The 19,840-nt window shown below is 43.2% G+C and overlaps 1 protein-coding gene across 3 annotated transcripts in view; it reads right to left on the bottom strand.

Annotated features, from left to right (window-relative positions):
- Positions 1 to 19,392, bottom strand: part of BEND4 (BEN domain containing 4) — a 32,667-nt gene extending 13,275 nt beyond the window's left edge. The window contains exons 1-2 of one of the 3 annotated variants that reach the window (XM_027891271.1): positions 18,988 to 19,392; positions 10,288 to 10,854 (exon numbers count right to left, since the gene is read on the bottom strand). In XM_027891271.1, the coding sequence (XP_027747072.1) occupies positions 10,288 to 10,854; positions 18,988 to 19,348 (928 nt within the window). In that variant the 5' untranslated portion in view covers positions 19,349 to 19,392. The remainder of the gene's footprint in view (positions 1 to 10,287; positions 10,855 to 18,987) is intronic. The other 2 variants (XM_027891272.1, XM_027891270.1) reach the window with 2 other exon arrangements.
- Positions 19,393 to 19,840: the final 448 nt, after the last annotated feature.

Below are 19,840 nucleotides of genomic sequence, written 5' to 3'. Positions count from 1 at the left end.
AGGCTCTGCTTCTTAAAACTTTGTCTAAGCGTTCCCCTCTCCCACGACAGTCTGCATATAGAAGCCATGCAAAGTGCCTGGTATGACGAAGAAATGCCCATGTTATTGCACCCCACACTGACTTCTCTGTAAGGTGATCCACCAGTGTATTTACTCCTGCTGCTGATTTTTTATACAGTAATCCAAAGATATGTTTACCTGTGTTCTTCCAAAGGGATGAGGCACAAGTGAGATGACAGGAAATTATTTAACCTATTATGTCCCCAGCAGATGAAGTACAGCTCTACTTTAACTATATGCTGCTGATAAAATGTGTTCTCAATTACCAATGAGAAACACGAAAGTACTAAAAGCTAGACAAAGCTTATAAAAACCTCTATCTTCATAAAAGCAGTAATGTTTTGACCACAAAATTGTATGATTTTGTTATTATTGTAGTGACTTGAGGATGCTGAACATTTTTGACTTGTAAAGCCATCACATAGCACAGTTTGCTGTTGGTGCAAATAACCTCAGCCTTTCAAACACCAAGTGCTATTTGCAAATCCAGATTTCTTGGGCTGCCGTATTAACTGAAGCCTAAAAGAAGCCACAAAGAGGGGAGCACGAAGCAGAGACTCAAAGCTTTGGTTTTGTTACTGAGCCACAGTCCCTCTTATGGCTCTTCAAATATTCTCTATTTCCTCCAAACCCTGCAGCAAATGTAAGAGCCCGGGGCTCCCAACTGTGAAGATGAATAATCATTTAAACCTACTAGCTTATTTATTTTGTTTATCTTTGTCTTTGATGTGGTCTCTAGAGTTGACAAAATCATAATCCCAAGAGCTGACCTCTTATGCACATTTCCACTTAGCATCAACATCACTAACAAGGATCTGCACCTACTGTAACCAAGGGGAAAGACACCAATGTTGAAATAACACTGGCTTGTTATGGTTTAGTAGAAAGCCTGTGGGGAGGCAGTAATTTTCTTGCCCTTTAGGGAAGAAGTTTTCACATCTTTTAGTCTCTGAAAGTGCCAGTGTCCTAGAAATGACACTGGAACTGGCAAAGTAACCTGGCCTGCAGCAAGTGAAAGAGCAAGGTCTTAGCAGGAACTAAAGGGTGAGGAGGAGGGGCTACAGGGCACTTGGCATGCTGGGGAAGGCTGGTCTTCCTAAGATGCTAAGCAGGACATGTGTAAGAGGTGGTAGGTATTTGCTGTTTATCGATCCAAGTTTTAAGACTTCATTGGCATTCTAGGCATCTGTACATTGTAACAAGTGCTTATTCGACACAGCTTGTCACAGCTTTCTCTGAAGAGTATTCTAATTTGTAATAGTTGAACGGTGAGTGTGGTGGCCACCAAATGTGCCAGTGACAAAAGCTGGGCTGTGATATCTCAGCCTGAGCTGCCACACAGCACAGCAACTCCTTCGACTAAATTCTCCTTGCACCAGACAGCATCAGCAGGGAAAACACAGTACAACCCAAGTCATCATCTCCCAGTGATGCAGTTTCTACCCTGAGCTCGTGGTTACACCGTGTGCTATTTCACCCTCAGGAACATAAACTTTATTTCAAGTCTGCATTTTCTTTCAACTGTCTGGGTTTGTAAAATCTTTGGAAAAATAAATGGAAAATGCCCGTTACTTGTTACATGCTTATGGTTGGTGGTGAAGTAATTTATTCATCTTCTCTTTGCTAAGCTCAACACTGATGTTCCCAAGGTGCTGGGCTCCTGCAGATTCCCTATACCAGCTTATATGACGGTACAGATGAAGGCCATGGTGGCCCTTTTGGCCATGCTATGTATCAATACTCAGGCAGAAAATCCCTGTGTCTTCCAAAAGCCTTTCTCAGTGTACATTTCCCAGGGGCTGAAACCACGTAGAGTGATGTTTTCTGTGCCTTAATACACGATAATCGGCACTGTGATCGGCCAAGTCTGTCACCTCTCATCTTCCTCACCCACTGCTACCTCTGCACGGCTTGCAAGCTGTGGGCAATGACTGTGTGCTTTCTTTCACGGATTAAAGTATTAAAAGCATGGATTGTGAACAGTTTCACAAAAATTCCCTCCAGAAATTCAACTGCATCGTGGCAATTTCCTGGATAGAAATATATTTGTATTTTTAAATCAGTTTTTGTAATATGATGTTATGTAACACCCTGAATATCTGCAATACCCTCATCAACCAAAGTTTTCATCTCATCAAAACCATAATTTGGCCTGGTACTAATGGCATTATTCCCTTTCAGTACTCTGTTAATTGAAGCTGGCATCAGCTGTGCAATTATTTAGTCAGTATCAGGCCAACAAACCCACAATCATAAAGGACATCTCATATGTATTTTAAAAATACAGACAGTATTTGCATCTTTTGGTCTTCTGGAGTGTCACAAATATTCCAGAACATATTGTTTTAGTTCCTGAAGGGAGTTGTCCAAACCTCATGATTCTGAAAACATCACACTTTGGAAGCAGCTGCCTATTTCTTTTGGTAGTATGTTGATGTGCACTAAAGCGATGAAAAGCTGGTGTGCTCACAAAGGTATCCCCTCCTGGCAGCCCATGCTGCAGCTCTCTGGGCAATGACATCTCTGACTGTTCTTGAACCACTCTGTCCTATAACCCAGGCTGGAAACCACACCTCTTTATAATTTTCAAAAAGTCTGGCAATTCTGGCTCTGACTTACAAGCTCTTCAGCTGTCCCCACATCATGAGAGAGTTGGGACAGACAGCTAAGGCTGCATCCCACATGAAGCTGCTGGTGAGTGTGTGCTAACACCCAGAGCTATGATGGCAATGGAAAATATTTCTACCTGCTTACCATCATCATTATATTGGTGTGACTGCATTATTTTACTCTTCACAAATATCAGAATACTCATTAAGCAGTTCCATATTATTGATAAAACCTATTACTATCTGATAATGGTCCAATACTGTTTTTAGCATGCCATATTTTTCCTTAATTTTGCCAGGAAAAGAAAGCTTTCTCAAGACAGTGCTCCACGTTTAATTTTTATTGTTAAATTGCCACTGATCCTAACTTCTGCTTTTTACTGATCACCATCAACTTCCCCTCTAAGCTATTTGTTGTTTCTAACTGTTCTTTCATTTTCTCTCTAAGCTGGTTGTTTGTAACCAGCATGAAACTTTTCCTTCTAGATAGTCTTTTGGGGCCTACAATAACATGTTTTTAATGTTTCCCACTTATCACCCACCCTATTTTTTTTTTTTTAACCTTTGGCTCTAATAATTGTTTCCAACTTTTTACAAAGTGCCAAGAACATCTTTATTATTGGTTTGAGCTGGGGTTTTGCTCATTATAAATGTTGCATTGGTATCTGTCAAAATGAGGGCTCTCATTTATCGTCCCCAAAATGTGGCCTCCCCGTGTAAAACACTCCAGGGCTGTTTATAGTGCCAAAGCACAGCACTGTGAAGAGATGCTTAGGCTGGCTGTAAATAAGGCACATCTCCAAGGTAAATAAAGTGTATCTCTGACCTCTCCTGCAGCATCAGACAAGCCTAGTGAAAAGGGATGGCTCACCCCCAGCTTGGTAGCATGTCCGCCTGTGGTGGCTTCAGCCCCATAAACAGACAGTACGAAATCTGGTTATTCTGTTCACTAATGAGATTTTGTGCTCTGTAGCCGACACCGGCTAGTATTCCTCCTGGTGTTTTGCAGAAGATGAATCCCTTAGCACTCAAGACAATTTAGCTCTGACTTGCCAGGAGGAGGAGAATTGGGAAGGGTGTACACTTACATCCACCCTGCTCAGGCCAGCAGCTGTTAGTTACGACTGCCTCATCATTGCAATGCGTCCTCCTTTGCTTGACCTTGAGCGATGCTTCTCTCCGAGTTCATTGCAGGGCATTTCTAAATTGATGCTTGACTGTCAAAAAGATGTAACAAATGATAGGGAACGTGCTGACGAACCACATGGCTGTGTGAATTTCTTATAACATTAATGGAGATGCCTTCTCTGCCTGAGATTTGGAGAAGTGTACATGGTTCAGATTATTTCAGCTCATACAGTCATTTATTTCAATAGTCAGCTGAAAGCCAGCAAAAGCTGGATTGTCCATGAAGGCAAATTGTTGAGCTGGAGAAACAACAAGGGGCAAGGAGAGAAAGGGATTAGGATCTCTGGAGGAACCAATCTCAGTGCTCAAGACCCTACAAATTTGGATGGTCGTGACTGGATGGTAAAATAAAAGCAGAAACCATTTGTAGTGAGAGGAGCCAGGAGAAATCAAAATAATCAACATTTTGTGCAGAAGGGTGTTCAAGATTTCCTAAAATGACCTACATGCCTGCCGAAAACAGGGAAGGGAGAAAAAATTCTTGAAAAATCCCATTACTTTTAAAATCTCTCTCAGTGGTGTTTTCCATGTGGAGCGGAAAACCATTTAATTATTTTCTGTTAATCTGCATCTGAAAGGCCACTGGACTTTTAATTTTATTTTCTTTTATTTCTTTCAGAAAGAAGGTTGTTTCCCTTCCATAAGCCTCTGGGATGTACATCTCTGCCCAAACAAGAGACGAAAAGAGATAAAGCAAGGCAGCTGTGCATCTCTCATTTAAGTGATGCTGTCACATGCTCCTGTGGCTTTTATTTTTTTCTGTGCTCTCTCACTTTCCTTCACTCATTAGAAGGTACCCCTTTTTTATGCTCCCTTTCAGCTCTGAAGTCTTCCCTGTTGAAGGGACATCGTCTATAAAAACCCCTCTACTGTATGTTTCTACTGCTGATAAATGACAGGGAAACCAGGGAGTCCCCCATAAGTGGGGACAGTCATTTGTGTCACTAAAATGCCAAATGTTGACCTGCAAAGGGCAAACCCAAGTTGAGACTGGAGAGTTCATCCTTGCCAGGCTGAACTGCAGCTCCCCACAAAACTCCCACCAGCTCCTGCTCCCCAAGGAAGGCTAAGAAACCTGACCTCCAAAATTCTCATGGGTTTGTACCCAGAAGGGCAGAGAAAACAGACAAATAAAGCCCCAGTCTGCTGCAAGTATATGTTTCAGTAAGTTTTTGTATTCAGGCAGGTTTAGTAAAGTAAGCCAGCACCTGCAAGCAGCAAAGCAAAGCTGTGCTGCAAATTCAAAGGGGTTCTCGTGCCAAACACTGGGTGACCGTGCTCGAGGCTCTCTCTTCTCACAGTAACTTCACACTTTGAAGCTTAACAGCAGAACAAGGCCACAGATCAGACCAAAACATCCAGAACATCAAGGGAAACCAAAGAAGTGGTTAAATGTGAACATCAATAAGAAGGACCAAAAAAAATGACATGAAAAAGTGTTCATCATAACCCTTGATGGCTGCTTTATCTATGCTGCGGCTGTAGTAGGCTCTTTGGAAATACGATGCTCTGAAAGTATAAAGGGGACTGGATTTGTAGGGAAAAGTAATATCTTTTATTAGATCATCCAACAGTCAGGAAAAAGAGTCAAGCCTTGGGCACACAAAATCTCCTGGAAAACTTGTCTGACTTTTTCAATTACATTGATATTAACTCTACCTGCAAATCCTGCTTTGTTTTGGCTACTTGCAGCCACCCCAAATGTTGTCTCTACAGGTGATCAGCTCTCTACATTTGATGGGGGTTTCCACTCCCACCCCTCTGCTGCTTGCTGTAGTATGTTCTGCTGCTGGGCTAATGAGGCAAGAATAATCACTGCCTTGTTGTGCTTCATCTTATTTATTTATACCTTTTCACTGCTATCGGACTGGTTTGTCCAAAAACATGCAGCAAAGCGGGGAGCACCAGGAGGCAAACCCTCACTCCTAAGATTTTGGGCCCTTGCTTTAACCACCTGGAAATATTTTCTTCCTTTTAGGTCAAAAACCGTGAGAAAATCATGCTGACAATAACAAACAACTGCTTAATATCCTCATATATTACATTGTCCAAATCCAGGTCTAACATGCAGTTCCACAAATAGGCCTTTAATTTCACTACTGGGAATGTACCACAGCCCCAGTAACTTCTGTACAGAGGCAAGAGATTAGGAGATACTTCTCTCCTTGTATATATGGATTAATTTGCTCTGTTCTCAAAACCTTAAAGAGCCAACGATAAGTTTGCCAAACTCCTTCCAGAAATTATCTAATGATCATTTCAAAACAAGAAAAAATAACACACTAAATGAAAATGTTTCTCTTCAATTGAAATGAAACCTGAAAACATTTGGTTAATGATTTTCCCTAAAAAAAAATATTGAGGAAAATGAAAAAGTAGCAACAAGTCATATTGCTTCAAAACCCAAGTACTGAAATATGAATTTTTCTTCATTTATCTCATAGCTGGAACAATTAAGATTTCACACAAATTTAAGTATTGTTTCAGTCAAATCATATTTTTTTGAGAAGAGAACCCTTGACCCATACAACAACCAAAATATATGCAATATTTTACCCATGTGATCGTTTTTCTCCAGTGGTGATCTGCCAAAAAGTGATGCTAGGCTATAGGCAAGAAGATCCTACAGAACTGGAGGGCTTCTACAGCAACAGAACAGAGTCCTGAAAAGTGAAAAATCTTATTTTCTATGTCCAAAAGCTACAGGAGAATATGTCTTCTGTAATATTTGTTAAAAAAAAAAAAAAAGTCATTGCCTTTACATCTGCTGAGGAAACACTTCTCAGTAGTGTCTTTGTGAGTCTTGCTCTGCAGAACTAGAGGCAGAGGTGTATAGTGGTAACTATTTTTAGATCGCAAACTCTCATGGATTTTAAAAGGGCTTTTGCATATGGAAAGTAAAAAAAAAAAAAGCAAAGCATTTCAGGAAAAGGATAAAATGATTCATATTATACAAGAGAAGGGAGGGGTTGGTGCTTTTATAGTCTGTTGTGAGGGTTGCTAGTGGGAGCCTCAGCGACCATGGGGACTGGACGGTGCACATCACCACTGCCCCACAAGGTCCCCTGCCAGCCCCATCGAGCAGCTGTGGCCCAGATCCCCCAAGGATGAGAAGGAAGACCTCTACGCAAAAAAAATTCCTGCTCTTTTGGTGGCTTGGTGGAGACAGTATGGCAGCCTTCATGCCCATCCAGCTGCCTCCTCAGTTGCTTCTCCACTGCACTCATCACCTTCCCTGGCCCTTCGGATGCCCAGCATGAGGTGAACAAATGCACAGGGAAGAAAGTCTGTGCTCCATCATGACTTTGATAGATGTGGTAAACACTCTGCAGGGAGGTTTACTGCTCCCTTCTGAGGCATGCAACATCTTGATGGGCAAATCAAAAAAGGGCTCAGAGAATGAGCCCTTTGCTCCTATTTACATACAGAGAGTTGGGCATTTCAGGTAACAGAAAAATTTCTGCCAGCTTTCTTGGTAGAAGAAGCTCACTGGAACAAAATCGGCACTACAGACAAAAATAATTAGACATTGCCTTTAGTTGGTTTTTGATTAACTTTGCTCAGTGGTGGCTGTGGGACTGCCTGAGGAGCTCAAACCTCTGTCCTACCACATAGCAAAATCTGAGGCAGCTTCTGTGGCTCTTACTGCTTCTCCAAACACACAAGTCACTTCAGATCTATTTGTACGTCACCCAGACAGCAACAGATGCATTTGATGATGATTTTTTGTTGGCAGATGAAGTCCTATGTCCTTGCACATTTACTTTATCTTTGTCTGCTTCCTTTGATACACTGTTAACAAGGGGTTTCATTACTCCTGGGGTGTGTAAAATGACTATTATTATGCATGATTATCGCTTTTAAAGGGAGATGAAGGTAACTATGATGACCCAGGTAAATACTGGCTGCTTAACCCAGCATTTATCCTAGCAAAATACAGGTGATCACTGTGGGATTCAATTGAATAAGAATTAAAGAACATGAATATAATTAATGCCAGTCAAAATGGTCTTATGGAAAGTAGAACTTGTCAGACTAACCTGATTGTCATTCTTTGATGAGATTATAGATTCACTTGAAAAAGTTGGGTTGAACAACATAAGACATTTAGGCTCCTTAAGGGTGTTTAAATTACTACCATGAGTTAGCTGATTGCAAAAGGAGCAACACGCAATATCAGTAGACTAGAACATACATAGATTAGGAACTTGCTACTGACAACTCAAGTATTTGTCATTGTGGGAATCATCATTAATAGATGTGTTTCTAGAAAGGTTCAACAGAGGCTAACAACCTCATTACCATTCAACATTTCTAACCGGGACACAAAGTTAATTTAAAAAGAATAAAAAACATGTGGATGATAGAGAAATGGAAGAATTGGCAAACAGTGGGTAAGTGGGGCAGCCAGAGCAAACTGGAACACTTAGTACGTGAGCACTGCCACATACAAAGTGTGAACGTCTAGGAAGAAATGTGTGCAGAACGGGGAGCTCAGCAGCACGACCAATAGTCAATCCACCAGGGCAACCATGGGTAGGAGCAAAGAGACTATTCACTTCTGATCAGGCAGATAGGATCATACCGTATGCATTTCCAGTGCCCAAATTTTAAAGAAAAGATCAAAAGGGGAGAACTGGAAAGAAGTATTCAACTCATTTGAGGAGTTTCAAGCAGCTCTGTTTGCTTTGTTTATCTAAAATGGAAATTAAGTCAGCTTTCAGTCTGTAAGTACCTTCAATCAGAACAAGTACCAAGACTTACAGAGCACTTAGTTTAGTGAAGCCAAGTATAAAAGTCAATGGCTAGAAGCTGATTTCAGGTAGTCAGATGGGGAATAAGGCACATATTTTCACCAGTGTAATTAAGCACTGGAACCAAGTGTCAGAATAAGAGGTAGAACTGCTGCTCACCAGTGTCTTCAACTCAGGACTGGAGGCCTTCTGACATACTACTTGAGGCAAATGTAAATTATGCTTTAGTCAAAGTTAATAAGATTACTGCATTCAGTACTGCATTCAGACTGAATAAAAGCTGTAGGTCAGATTACAGATCCTAAATGATAATTTTTGGTCTTACATTTTGAAGCTAGGACACAACAGGAATTGAAGTGCACACAATTCCCTTTGTCATGCAGATGATGTACTAATCACTGCTGAAACCAGTGAGAGTGCATGAGTTACAGTAACTCCAGATTTTGGGAGGGGTGAGGGAATTGCTCTAAATTTTGGGTTTTCTCTGCACTGAACAATGATTCTTATGCGATCTCTCTGTACTCCTATGGACCAATACACAAAAGAAAAACACAATGTTATATAAATAACGCATAATATATCACTGATAGCTGGGGAGAAGAATTATGAAGACTGCTGCTTGCTTTTTGCTCAGATTTTTCAACTGCCCCTCCATATTGGGGCAGTAGTTGGTTACTGCCTTTTTTCTGCATACTTAGCAGCTTTCAAGTATTTTCTCTCTTGCAGCCCATGCTATATTACACACGCTTTTCTGCCATTTAGAGATTAGTTTAATTAATTTTGCATGGATCTACCCCAAGAACCTCAAATTCAGGTAGCAAAGGTGCAGCTCCCTAGTGTTTATACATATCAGAAGTGTGTTGTATGCTTCTTTTCTTTGCTAAATTCCAGTCTGCTTTTAGTATTACTATTTGAGGTGTATTTTTGCCTGTGCTGAAAGCTGAGAACATATGGGTCCAAGATACTTTGCTCTTATCCAATACCACTTGTCAAGTATCTTGACACATCTGAACAGTGTGAAGTCCTAGGTTTAAAGGGCAAGAGAAGCATTTCACGTAGGGGGTTTCTATTAGATTGGGTGTTTCTGTCTTTCTTTCTCTCTCCCAGTGGCTTGTAGGTAGTGCTGAACTGGAAAAGTTGTTGCAGAGCTTTTTTATTAGGTTTTATTCGAAGATGGATGGGAGGAGATGTATTAATCCTTCTCCCTAAGTTAACAGCAATTTAAGAAATACTATTCAAGTTTAAAGCCAAATTTATTTCAGGTAAAAGTATGGATGTACATTTGAATAGTTTCCTTAAGTAACTGAAAAAAAGAGGCCCAAAAGGGAATTAGTCTTATAAGCTGCAATGTTACTTAAAGAACAAGACAGATAATGAGTTATAAAAGCATATGTTTGAAATTACTGTGACAAATCACCTGATATGTGGAATTTGAGATTACAAGTCCATCCCCTACCTGAACACAGCTCACTAGTCTATGACTCAGGATTCATAGGGATGAGTCCCAGCAGACAATTTTCCACTGGGCACAGATACAGGAATTTTGGCTGGAGACAAATTCCAGTATTTGATTACTATGACTGCAACCTTAACAAATTACTAGAACTTGAAACAAACTATTACCCAAACTATTTTAATTACTGACTGGCAACATTACATGGCAAGGGATTACTTACCTGGAATGCTCTCCAACTTTCTACGAAGTTCCTCATTTTCTTGTTGCAATGAAATTACCTCCTGTTCTAGCTCTTGACACCGAGGGCAGTAACCTTCTTCTTCTTCCTCTTCTTCCTCCTCTGGAAGTGTAGAAGATGATGGATGACCATGAGATTCCGATGTTGCTGGAGATGTCCATCCACCTAAAGTGTGTACTGGAGAGGTTGAAAGTGGATCCACATCTGCCAGATGGCTAAAATCACTTATTGATGAGGTGTTCTGAGAAGGGAAGCTCCCAGAAAGCAAATAGTTCTGAAGGGAATCAGTAAAAACTCTCAGAAAGGCTGAGGTTTGTTGTTTCTTTTGCATATACTGCATCTCTATGTCTAAAATGTCTGACGTCTGACTATGGACCATTTTCCCAAGCTGACATTGCTCTTGTCTTTCACTATAATTTGGGTTTTCCTGCTTTATACAAGAAATCATGGACTGAGAGTGATTGTTGTCCAGTAGTTTTCCACCACAATTTAAGAGACTTAGAACCCGGCTGCATTGTTGGGCAAAGGCATCCAGAATCATTCGACTCTCTGCAACAAAAGAAAACATGAATCACAGAAACCTAATGCAAAAGGTTATGCCAGGCAGTAGCAGCTAGATGAATGTACACAACTGTTTACAGCAGCATGCATTTTATTTCTGAACACATTAAAATTATGGCTTCTGCTTTAATACTTCTGCAACACTGTGATTTAAAACAATTCTGACTTTGTTTCTATTTTGAGAGTGCCCTTGTGCCCTTGCTGTTAATCAGAAATGCATTGTGATGATAGACACAGCTTACTGCCATCTTCTTTCAGAGGGATTAAGTCAGGAAAATGGGGAGGAAAATATAAATTCCATCCAATTTGCCATGAGTAAAATTTCAAGTAAGTACTTCTCTGAAAGCCCATTTCCAACTGCTGAAGAGTGTTTTCTGTACATATTTGCACCACATCTTCATCCTATGCCCTGTTTCTCTCCAATAAAGCTTCCAAGCTTTGTTTTTATTGCTTTTCAGTTTTGTTGCAGTTGTTTGACATAGACACTTCATGCAACCCACACTCAATTCTACGGACTTTGCTTCTACTCCTTTTGCTTTAGGTTCCAGATATGTCTAAGAACAATCCAAAAACCCATATGATAAGCACAAAACTGTCTTCTTAAATAAAGCAAAGACATCAAACGTACAACATGAAGCTCCCCTGGTCAGAGGAGGAATTTTTTCTGTCCTGCTGACCTCCTATGGTCAGGCCAGTGTCACAAAGTGGAGAGCAGTGTGGAGTTCTTCAAGATGCTCTGGATACAATCAGAAACTCCACATGAGGATGTGCAGCAGTTTCTGGAGACAGCAGCTCAGCTCCGGGAGCAAGATAAGGATGCCATGCTGTACCTGGTCAGCCTTACCTCTAATGACAGGAGGTGTCACACCTCAGGGAGCAATAGCAGTTACAAGCTAAACCTACAGAGGAGGATGATTCATTTCTGCAATGTTTATGTACAGCTCAAGCTGCTGTAATGCTTCTTGGACTCAGAAAGAAAATGACTAAGACATTTATGATATGACCTGTTAGGTTCCCCAATAATGTCTTTAAATTTTTTTTTTGGCTTACTCATAGCTGAGTTCCTCTAGGTGCCTAAACAGATGTAACTAACATTTTGCATATGAAAAAAAGATTGGTGGGTTAAAGTGCTGCCAATTTTGGAGAGCACTTCTCAGGCAGGCTTGACTTTTAGAAAGTGATAAATGCATTTACTTCTGAAACGTGCTACAGATGCATGAGACTAAGCACCCCAGACCTTAATTTATCTTAACTTCATCAGTAGAGATGAAAACATAGCCTCATCACACTGATAACACATAAATAACAGAAACATTCAGAATTCAGGCCTTTAAAAGGTAGCACTTCTCACAGTACTTCACAATCCAGAAGATACACTGTCTTGTGGAAAATCTACCTCACACTGAGGTTAGTACAGCTGGCCTGAGGAATATTTGAAACAACACTAATTTGCATTTGCACCATCTTCCAGATCTCTGCAAAGAGGACAGGGCTGAAGCAGCATACAAATACTTCCAGCCTCGAACACAGTCTGAGGAGTCTGGCACAAAACCCAAGGATGTGATCTCCTGAGGACTTAACTCTAAGAACAGTGATGTGAGGTGGACAGAGCAAGCCCAAGCCCAGCGCTGGGTCATGAGGCTGCCCAGGGTCAAGCAGGGATTGCCCAGTGGCATGTGAAGGACTGGAGTGGCCCTAAGGACACTAAGCATCCTCACAATCAGCCTCCTGTGCTAAAGAGCCAGAACCCTGTAACTGGGCTCAGATGAACTAGGGCAGATTTCCCCCATACACCTTTGGTGCAAAGCATTATGCAATGCCCTCTGTCCACACTACAATCTCCAAGGAGCCAAACTGCACAGGCACTGCCACCCGTTTGTAAGTGGGCGCCAGTAAGGTGCCAGGTGCTCTGTAGCCTCCATACCTGCTGTCTCTCTCCCTCCCTTTTCTGCACTAACCTAAGGCCAGCTGTCTTTAACTCTTACAATGCAAATAACACAGCACAACAGATGTAATGTAAATTAAAAGAATGGAAACCCAGTGACATGGCAGTTTTCTAGCTGGGACCTGATAAACCAAAGGAAAATCAAGAAACTCAAGCATCACTAAAAATCTCAAGTTGTGCTTTCTTTGCTTTATTTCTTCCCACATTTCCCTTTAAAAATATTACAGGATGATATTGATTGGAACTTTGCAATCCTACTACAGAACAGTTTTTTCATTAATTTTAATCCTATAATCTGATTCCAGGCCTAAAGTCGTATTTCCTGTTTGTATTTTAATCGTTATTGTCCCTGTTGACAAAACAGTTACTCGTTCGTTGTATATCATTGTTACAAGGGGACAAAATATGAAGGAAACAATAGAAAAGGGATTAGATTAATATAAGAGATGTTATTCTACTATTACGATTTCTCCTCAAAAACAGCAAAAAGTAACCTGACATTCAAAATACTAGTTTTGAAGAATGCTGTAATACACACTGACATCAGTAAAGATGAAATTAATTATTAGTTTTGTTGTAAAATGTAATGCATTAGGCACATTCCCTGTAATAATGGCTTAAAATGTAACTGAAATTTTACACAGAAATGACAGTATTGATTTAGTCTTCAGTTCAGTATCAGATCTACTACAAAGACACAATAACAGCAATTACTGGTTTTTTTCCTTAACTTTATCCCATATTCAAAGACATAAAAATGAGAGTCATGACAAAGCAGGGCTAGGTCACAAATGCTTTTTTTTTGTGGGTACCACTGGGCAGCAAGAGTGAGGGATGTTCTCAGCACACCTTCTGGAAGCATCTGGCTCTGTGCTGAAGTGGGTACCACTTTGAAGTGACTTCTACACCAGTTATAGTGCATGCACCCACACTCTGAACAACCCTAAATGAGAATGACAACTACAGTTATTTTTGTGATGGAGAAAAAAAAAACAAACAAATGCTGCCCATTTAGCATATATGGAAGAAATTAGGATTTCAGCTTTTACAGACTGACTGTAATTAGAAATGCAAGTACTGTGCAACATCTAATCACTTAAGAAATGACAAAAAGTTGTTTATATGTGATTACTACTGAATAAACACCATATATGATTCTTAATTGATTTAAGCAGGATTCTATTGAAATCATTGCACTGGACTAAAACAGTGTAAACAGTTTATTAAAGCCTTATTGTGATATTTCTTTTCCTTATTACCATGCTCATCAACCATGTAATTCTAATGTCTCAGACCCCCCCAGACTTTAGTCTTACAGAACAGAACTTCTATTGACTTTACCTAGGTATTTGTCTGAACGTGGACCTGCTGGATTAAGCCCATAAAGCTCCAAGAGAACAGGATTAAATTGCTAAAAGTATAAGTATTCGTAACTAGATTATTTGAGACTACAAGCAACCAGAAGATACATATGGCAAACCAGGTATCAGCTCCCAGATACAGCATTCATCTTTACATCTTTTTCTTTTTGCATCTTTGACGCTGAACTATGGGAGCTTCTTAGCTATTCAACTGCCACACTGAAAACAGGGTTTAGTAAGAGCAAATTTCTGAAACTCAACCTGATGACTTACACTAATGCATCAGAAAAGATGTCTGGAAAAACTGGCAGGTATAACTTCAGTTTTTCCTACACCTAAGTGTTTTCAATACTTAGACCAGACAGCTTTATTAATAAGGCATTGTGTTTGGTCTCAATGGCTCTGGATTTAGGTTGTGGTTTTTCCACAGTTTCCTTGGTATCCTTGGGCAGCTGGTTTAAAAAGTCATTTTTGTAGCTACTGAGTGGGTCTGAATACCATACATTCTTCCCTGCAGGGAATGTATTCACTGGTATTTAATTTTCAGCAAGATTGTAAAGTCCAGGTTCCTTCACAGTTTCAATCATCTCACTCTTCACCTTAAAGGATTCAGCCCTCTCACCTGATTATTTGTATTTCTTGATTTGATTATAATCATATTTTATTAACTGAGATCCTAGGGCAGCAGTCCTGTATCCCCCAAAAGTAGGCTTTATCCAAGCATAGACTTTATCACTGTGTTTTTAGATATGACCACTGCTGTAAATACCTGCATTTGGGTCACAAAATCAAGACCATTTGACACCTCCCATGACTAAGTGATGCCTTCTTGGGCATTTTGCATGAGGACTCCTGAGACAGCCTGGCCCTTTCAGTACTAATCTCACAGATCTACTTCCAGATGAGGGCTCCTAGCTCCTCAGTTAAGGCCAAAACAATGATCTTCACCTTTGCTGTTCACTTAACAAACTGGTTTTCTGTCTTGGCAGGACAGAGCTTCATTAACTGGTCATGTTAAATATGCCAGATTGCTGGCACTGGTAATACCTCCAAGACAGCTCTGCTCTTCCTTCTCTGCTTTCCATGAAAACCCACCTTAAATTTTAAGCCCCAGTGTAAAGTCTACATCATGCTTTCCTAAGGAAGATGAGTTTCTCTGGTGGATTATGATACTGTTTAATGTACATGCTACCAAAGACAAAGATACACATTGTCTTCATAGCAGGAAAATAATCAGAACAGACTAATAAAGAATGAATGTTTCATGTAAGAAAATGGTGCTTTGAATGCATCCATATGTGTGGCTCACAGTAGCAGCAGCGGTCAGAGTAACCACTATTCACTAGAGGAGAGAAGGGTTGTGTTGCAGTGTAGCTCCACATTTCTCATAGCAAGATGACATTTCTCATGCGTAGTTTTTCTCTAGATGATGGGATCTCAAGCTAGATTTTTCTTTACTGTGGCACTGGGTGGAGAATACCTGCTCTTCCTCCTTTTCCTCTTAATGCAATTCTGATGAAGTCTGGAAGTGAGGGTAGTCTCTCAGAGAGGGACTGAGGAAGAAACTAGTCACTTTAGGAAAAGCTGCAAAAATATGGAAGCATCCTTACTTGTGGCTGTGTTTGAGGTGCCTGCTCCTAAAAGCAAACTTGGAGCTCTGAATCTCACAGGGCCAGAAATGCCATGGCTGAAGACTAAGAATCAACTGCATTAAGTGTTTAAGTTGCTGGAACAGTTAGGCATGCCAGTAATGGTGTTTCAGTAGCCATATTGCTCACTGTTGCCTGCACAGGTGAAAAGTATCAGCAAAAAGATCTCTGAAACTGAAGTGAAATGGGTGTCCCTACAAAACCATGACCTATAGCACTCCACCCCTCAATTCAAGTATTTACCTGCCAAGTGCTAGGGATAAGGTAATGGGAAAACTGTACAAGTCGTGCATGGTGACTGCCTTGTGGAGAATGGACATGGAACTGGACACTTGCTAAGAGAATGACCTGTCCCTCCCTACAACACCCACAACTTGAGATGAACCTCTGGCTAAGAGGTGTTCTGGGCCTCTGTCTCTCGCTGTGCGGGAAACCCAGAGATGGTGGGCAAAGTGCAGAGTGACCATGCATGGGGCACATGCAAATGCTCCCACTCCTCAGGGAAAAACCCCAGCTCTGCCACCCGAGAGGCAGCTTGAGCTATTAAATTGGCTCACACATTTGTTAAGAGGATTTCAAGCCTCTGGTCAATGTGAGTACTTCACAAACATACAGCTCTGGGGTCCCAGGTAGCTCCCTGCTCAGCTTACCAACACTATGTCTCCTCCAACACAAGGTGCATGGTATTACTCCATCACCAAGCAGGAAGGATAGGTGCATAGCTCAGGAAAGCACCCTTACCTCTGGGATTACAATACCCAGGAGGTCTAAACCTTGCCTCTTGCTTTATAGAATCACAGAATGTTTTGAGTTGGAAGGGACCTTAAAGTTCATCGATTTCCAAACACCCTGTCATGGGCAGGGACACCTCCCACTAGACCAGGTTACTCAGAATCCCATCCGACCTGGCCATGGACACTGCCAGGGATGGGGTATCCACAATTCTGGGCAACTTGTTCCAGTGCCTCACCACCCTCACAGTAAAGGATTTTTTCCCATATATCTAACCTAAATTTCCCCTTTGAGCCCATTACTCCTTGTCCTATCCCTACAGTTCTTCTTCAAGAGTCCCTCTCTGGCTTCCTTGTGGGCCCTCTTCAAATAGCAGAAGGCTGCTGTAAGATCTCCACACAGGCTTCTCTTCTCCAGGCTTTCTCAGCCTGTCTTCATAGGGGAGGTGCTCTAGTCACCTTACCAACTTCGTGGGTCGTCTCTGGTAACAACTTGTACAAAATCCCGCTTTCGCACACTGTAGCAAGATTTTTGGTTTGTTTTCTCCTGTTCTTTTTCTCTTGGTACTTAAGTCCGAACAAAGGGTATGTTGGGACCCATTTAGGAACCTAAAGTAAAAGTAAAGCCTGAACGTGCAGATGAAGGAGCAGGGACTTCAAAGAACTTCAGTGCACAAATGGCAGTTCCTCAACTACCTTTCTTTAACACAGGACTGAATCAATGACAAACTCTGCAGCCCACTCCAGTGCCTGGTTACTACAATGTACACAGGCAGGAGAGAGTCCAAACTTCTGCTCACCAAAGCCCAGAGGGCTTTGCTGTGAATATGGCGTTGTATATCATCTACCAGACAGCTGAATCTTTTCCATGGCGTAATCTGCTTCTGTAAAGAAATGTAGGTGTCACATCTATCATCAGTGTTTTGACTGTGAGCCACACAGAATACCTAACTACCACCATTTGGGCATTTCAAAAAAGAAGTAGTTTCACGAAAAAAGATGAAAGATGACCTTCTGCCACAGATCACGCAACTATGCGTCAGAGATGTGAATTTTCAGGCTAATCTATTCAAGTATTAAACTTTTTTGGTAAAGTACTTGAATTATTAGTAACAAGACATGATAAATTCCTCAAGTACACGTCTGCTTCTAAGTGAAAACAGGCATTAAAACATAGCCATATATCCTATTAACTAGCATATCTCCCTGTTTAGTAAGGAAATGTCATCACATTTGTTACAAAGGCAAACAGTAACATACCAAAACAGGATCCAATTTTTCTAAATAAATAAATCAATGATGTGTCAAAAATTAACAGATGAGTTAATATACCCAATGTTATCAAAACCAGATGGTGCTTCATAATATTCATCCTGTTCAGTCAAACCCTGAATATATTCTGGACCATCAGTATATAAAATAGGATGCTGCTATTTGTGATGGCAAACAAAAGCAATCATGCCTGCCAAGCACATACTATAACAGGCAGCATTTCAGCTCTGCTAGACAGAAAGTAATTAGAATGCTTTTAATGTCCAAAAGAATGATGCTGATAGGCTGCCACAGATGTGTAGATTTATGAATATTTATATGGTGGTTTATAGCTGACACTTTTATCAGTTGAAGAAGATAAAATATCTGCCTGACTCAAAAGCTTGACAGTCAGGTTAATAAAATCTCATTAAAGAGAATGACCTATGCAATTATATAGGATTTATTGTAATTCATTTTTGATTGTACTCTGCTTAAAGATGCAATTTCCCATTTCCTGATGCCAAATTTAGGTTGCATATCAAGATCTACGCGGTTTTTAACTCCAAGCCATCACTAGGAGAAAGCTACACGTTCAGCATCTCGGTATCTTACACCTTTGAAGAAAAAAAAAATAAAAATAATTTGATCTCCTGTTCCTCGCTGCATCTTACGAAAACGGCGCAGGCAAGCAGCCGATCTATTTTCTTTCTGTTAAAATCACCACCTCTCTGTCAGCAGCCTCTCCATTACCAGCAGCTCCTTGGGCAGCCGGCCCCAGCCCGCCGCCCTCCCCGGCGGAGCGGCCGGCCCGGGGCTCCCCCGCCTGCCCGCCCTCCGCCCCGCCGGCAGCGGTGACAGCAGCGCTCCCTCCCGCCGGTGCGCACGGTGCGCCCCGCCAAGTCCTCACCGCGACCCTTCCCCGCCCGCCCCGGGAACTTCAGCCGATGCTCGACGGACGGGTGCACCCAGCCGCCCGTCCCGTCCCTCCCCGCATCCAGCCGCGGGGCGCCCGGCGCCGCCAGCCCCGAGTCGAGGGACCCAGCGAGGGTCAGCCCTCCGCCAGCCGCCCGGGAGAGGGGTGTGCGCGTCGGGGAGGGGGGAGCCCGCAGCCCCCATCCCGCTGCCGCCTGCTGCAAAGTGCCCCGCGAAGTTGCGCGGCGGAGGAGAGGAGTTGCGGGTACCTGCGCTCAGCTCCGCGCCGCCGCCCCCCGCCGCCGCCGGGCAGGGGCCGTAGCGGCCCGAGGAGCTCGGTGCCGGCGGCGGCGGGCGGGAGTGGCCCTGGGCAGCGCCGGGGGCGGCGGGGCGGGCGGGCCCGTTGGGGAAGGGGCCGTGCGGCGCGTAGGGCAGCGGCTCGGCGGCGTGCGGGAAGGGCTGCCCCGCTGCGCGCCCGCGGGGCACCTCCACCATGGTGGGTCTCTCATAGCGTTTGGCCAGCGCCGCCCGCTTCCCGGGGAAGGTCTTCAGGACGCTGTAGGGGCCCCGCTGCTTGTAGATTTTGGGGGTGCTGGGCCCCTCCTCCGCCGGCTGCATCTCCTCCTCCATCCTCCGCCGCCTCCCCCGGCGCGGCGCGGCGCGGCCCCGCTCCGGGGCTGTGTCTGCCGCCGCCGCGGCTCGTCTCTGTGGCACGGCGGAGCCCCGGCGCGGCGGGGCGCCGGCCTGATTGACAGGCGGCCGCGCCAATGCCTGGAGGGAGACGGGCGGCGACCGCCAAGTGTTTAGGGTAATCTCTGCTAATGGCAGCGGGGTGGGAGGCGGGCGCTGGCGGGGCCGCCACCGCCCCCGGCCCCCCTCCGCGGGGCAGGTGAGCTGAGGAGAGGGGTGAGCGGCTGCAGAGCTCTCCCGGCTGCTCTCGGCATCGCCTGGCACGGCCCGGCCCGACCCGGCCGTGGAGAATGGCACCGCCCCGTCGAGCGCCGGCCGCCGCAAAAACTTTGTGTCCCCTTGGCCGGACGCGGAGCCCCGCTGCCCGCCCGGCCATCCCTCCCTTCTTCCCTCCCTCCCTTCCTCTGCCCGCACGGAGCGAGCCGCGGGCCC

Source organism: Empidonax traillii, unplaced genomic scaffold (genome assembly GCF_003031625.1).
Source record: "Empidonax traillii isolate 1590-97213 ecotype Southwest subspecies unplaced genomic scaffold, ASM303162v1 scaffold315:size618497, whole genome shotgun sequence".
Lineage (NCBI taxonomy): Eukaryota > Metazoa > Chordata > Aves > Passeriformes > Tyrannidae > Empidonax > Empidonax traillii.
The sequence above is the reverse complement of the archived record's forward strand: the minus strand, read 5'-3'. Positions and strand labels throughout refer to the sequence as shown.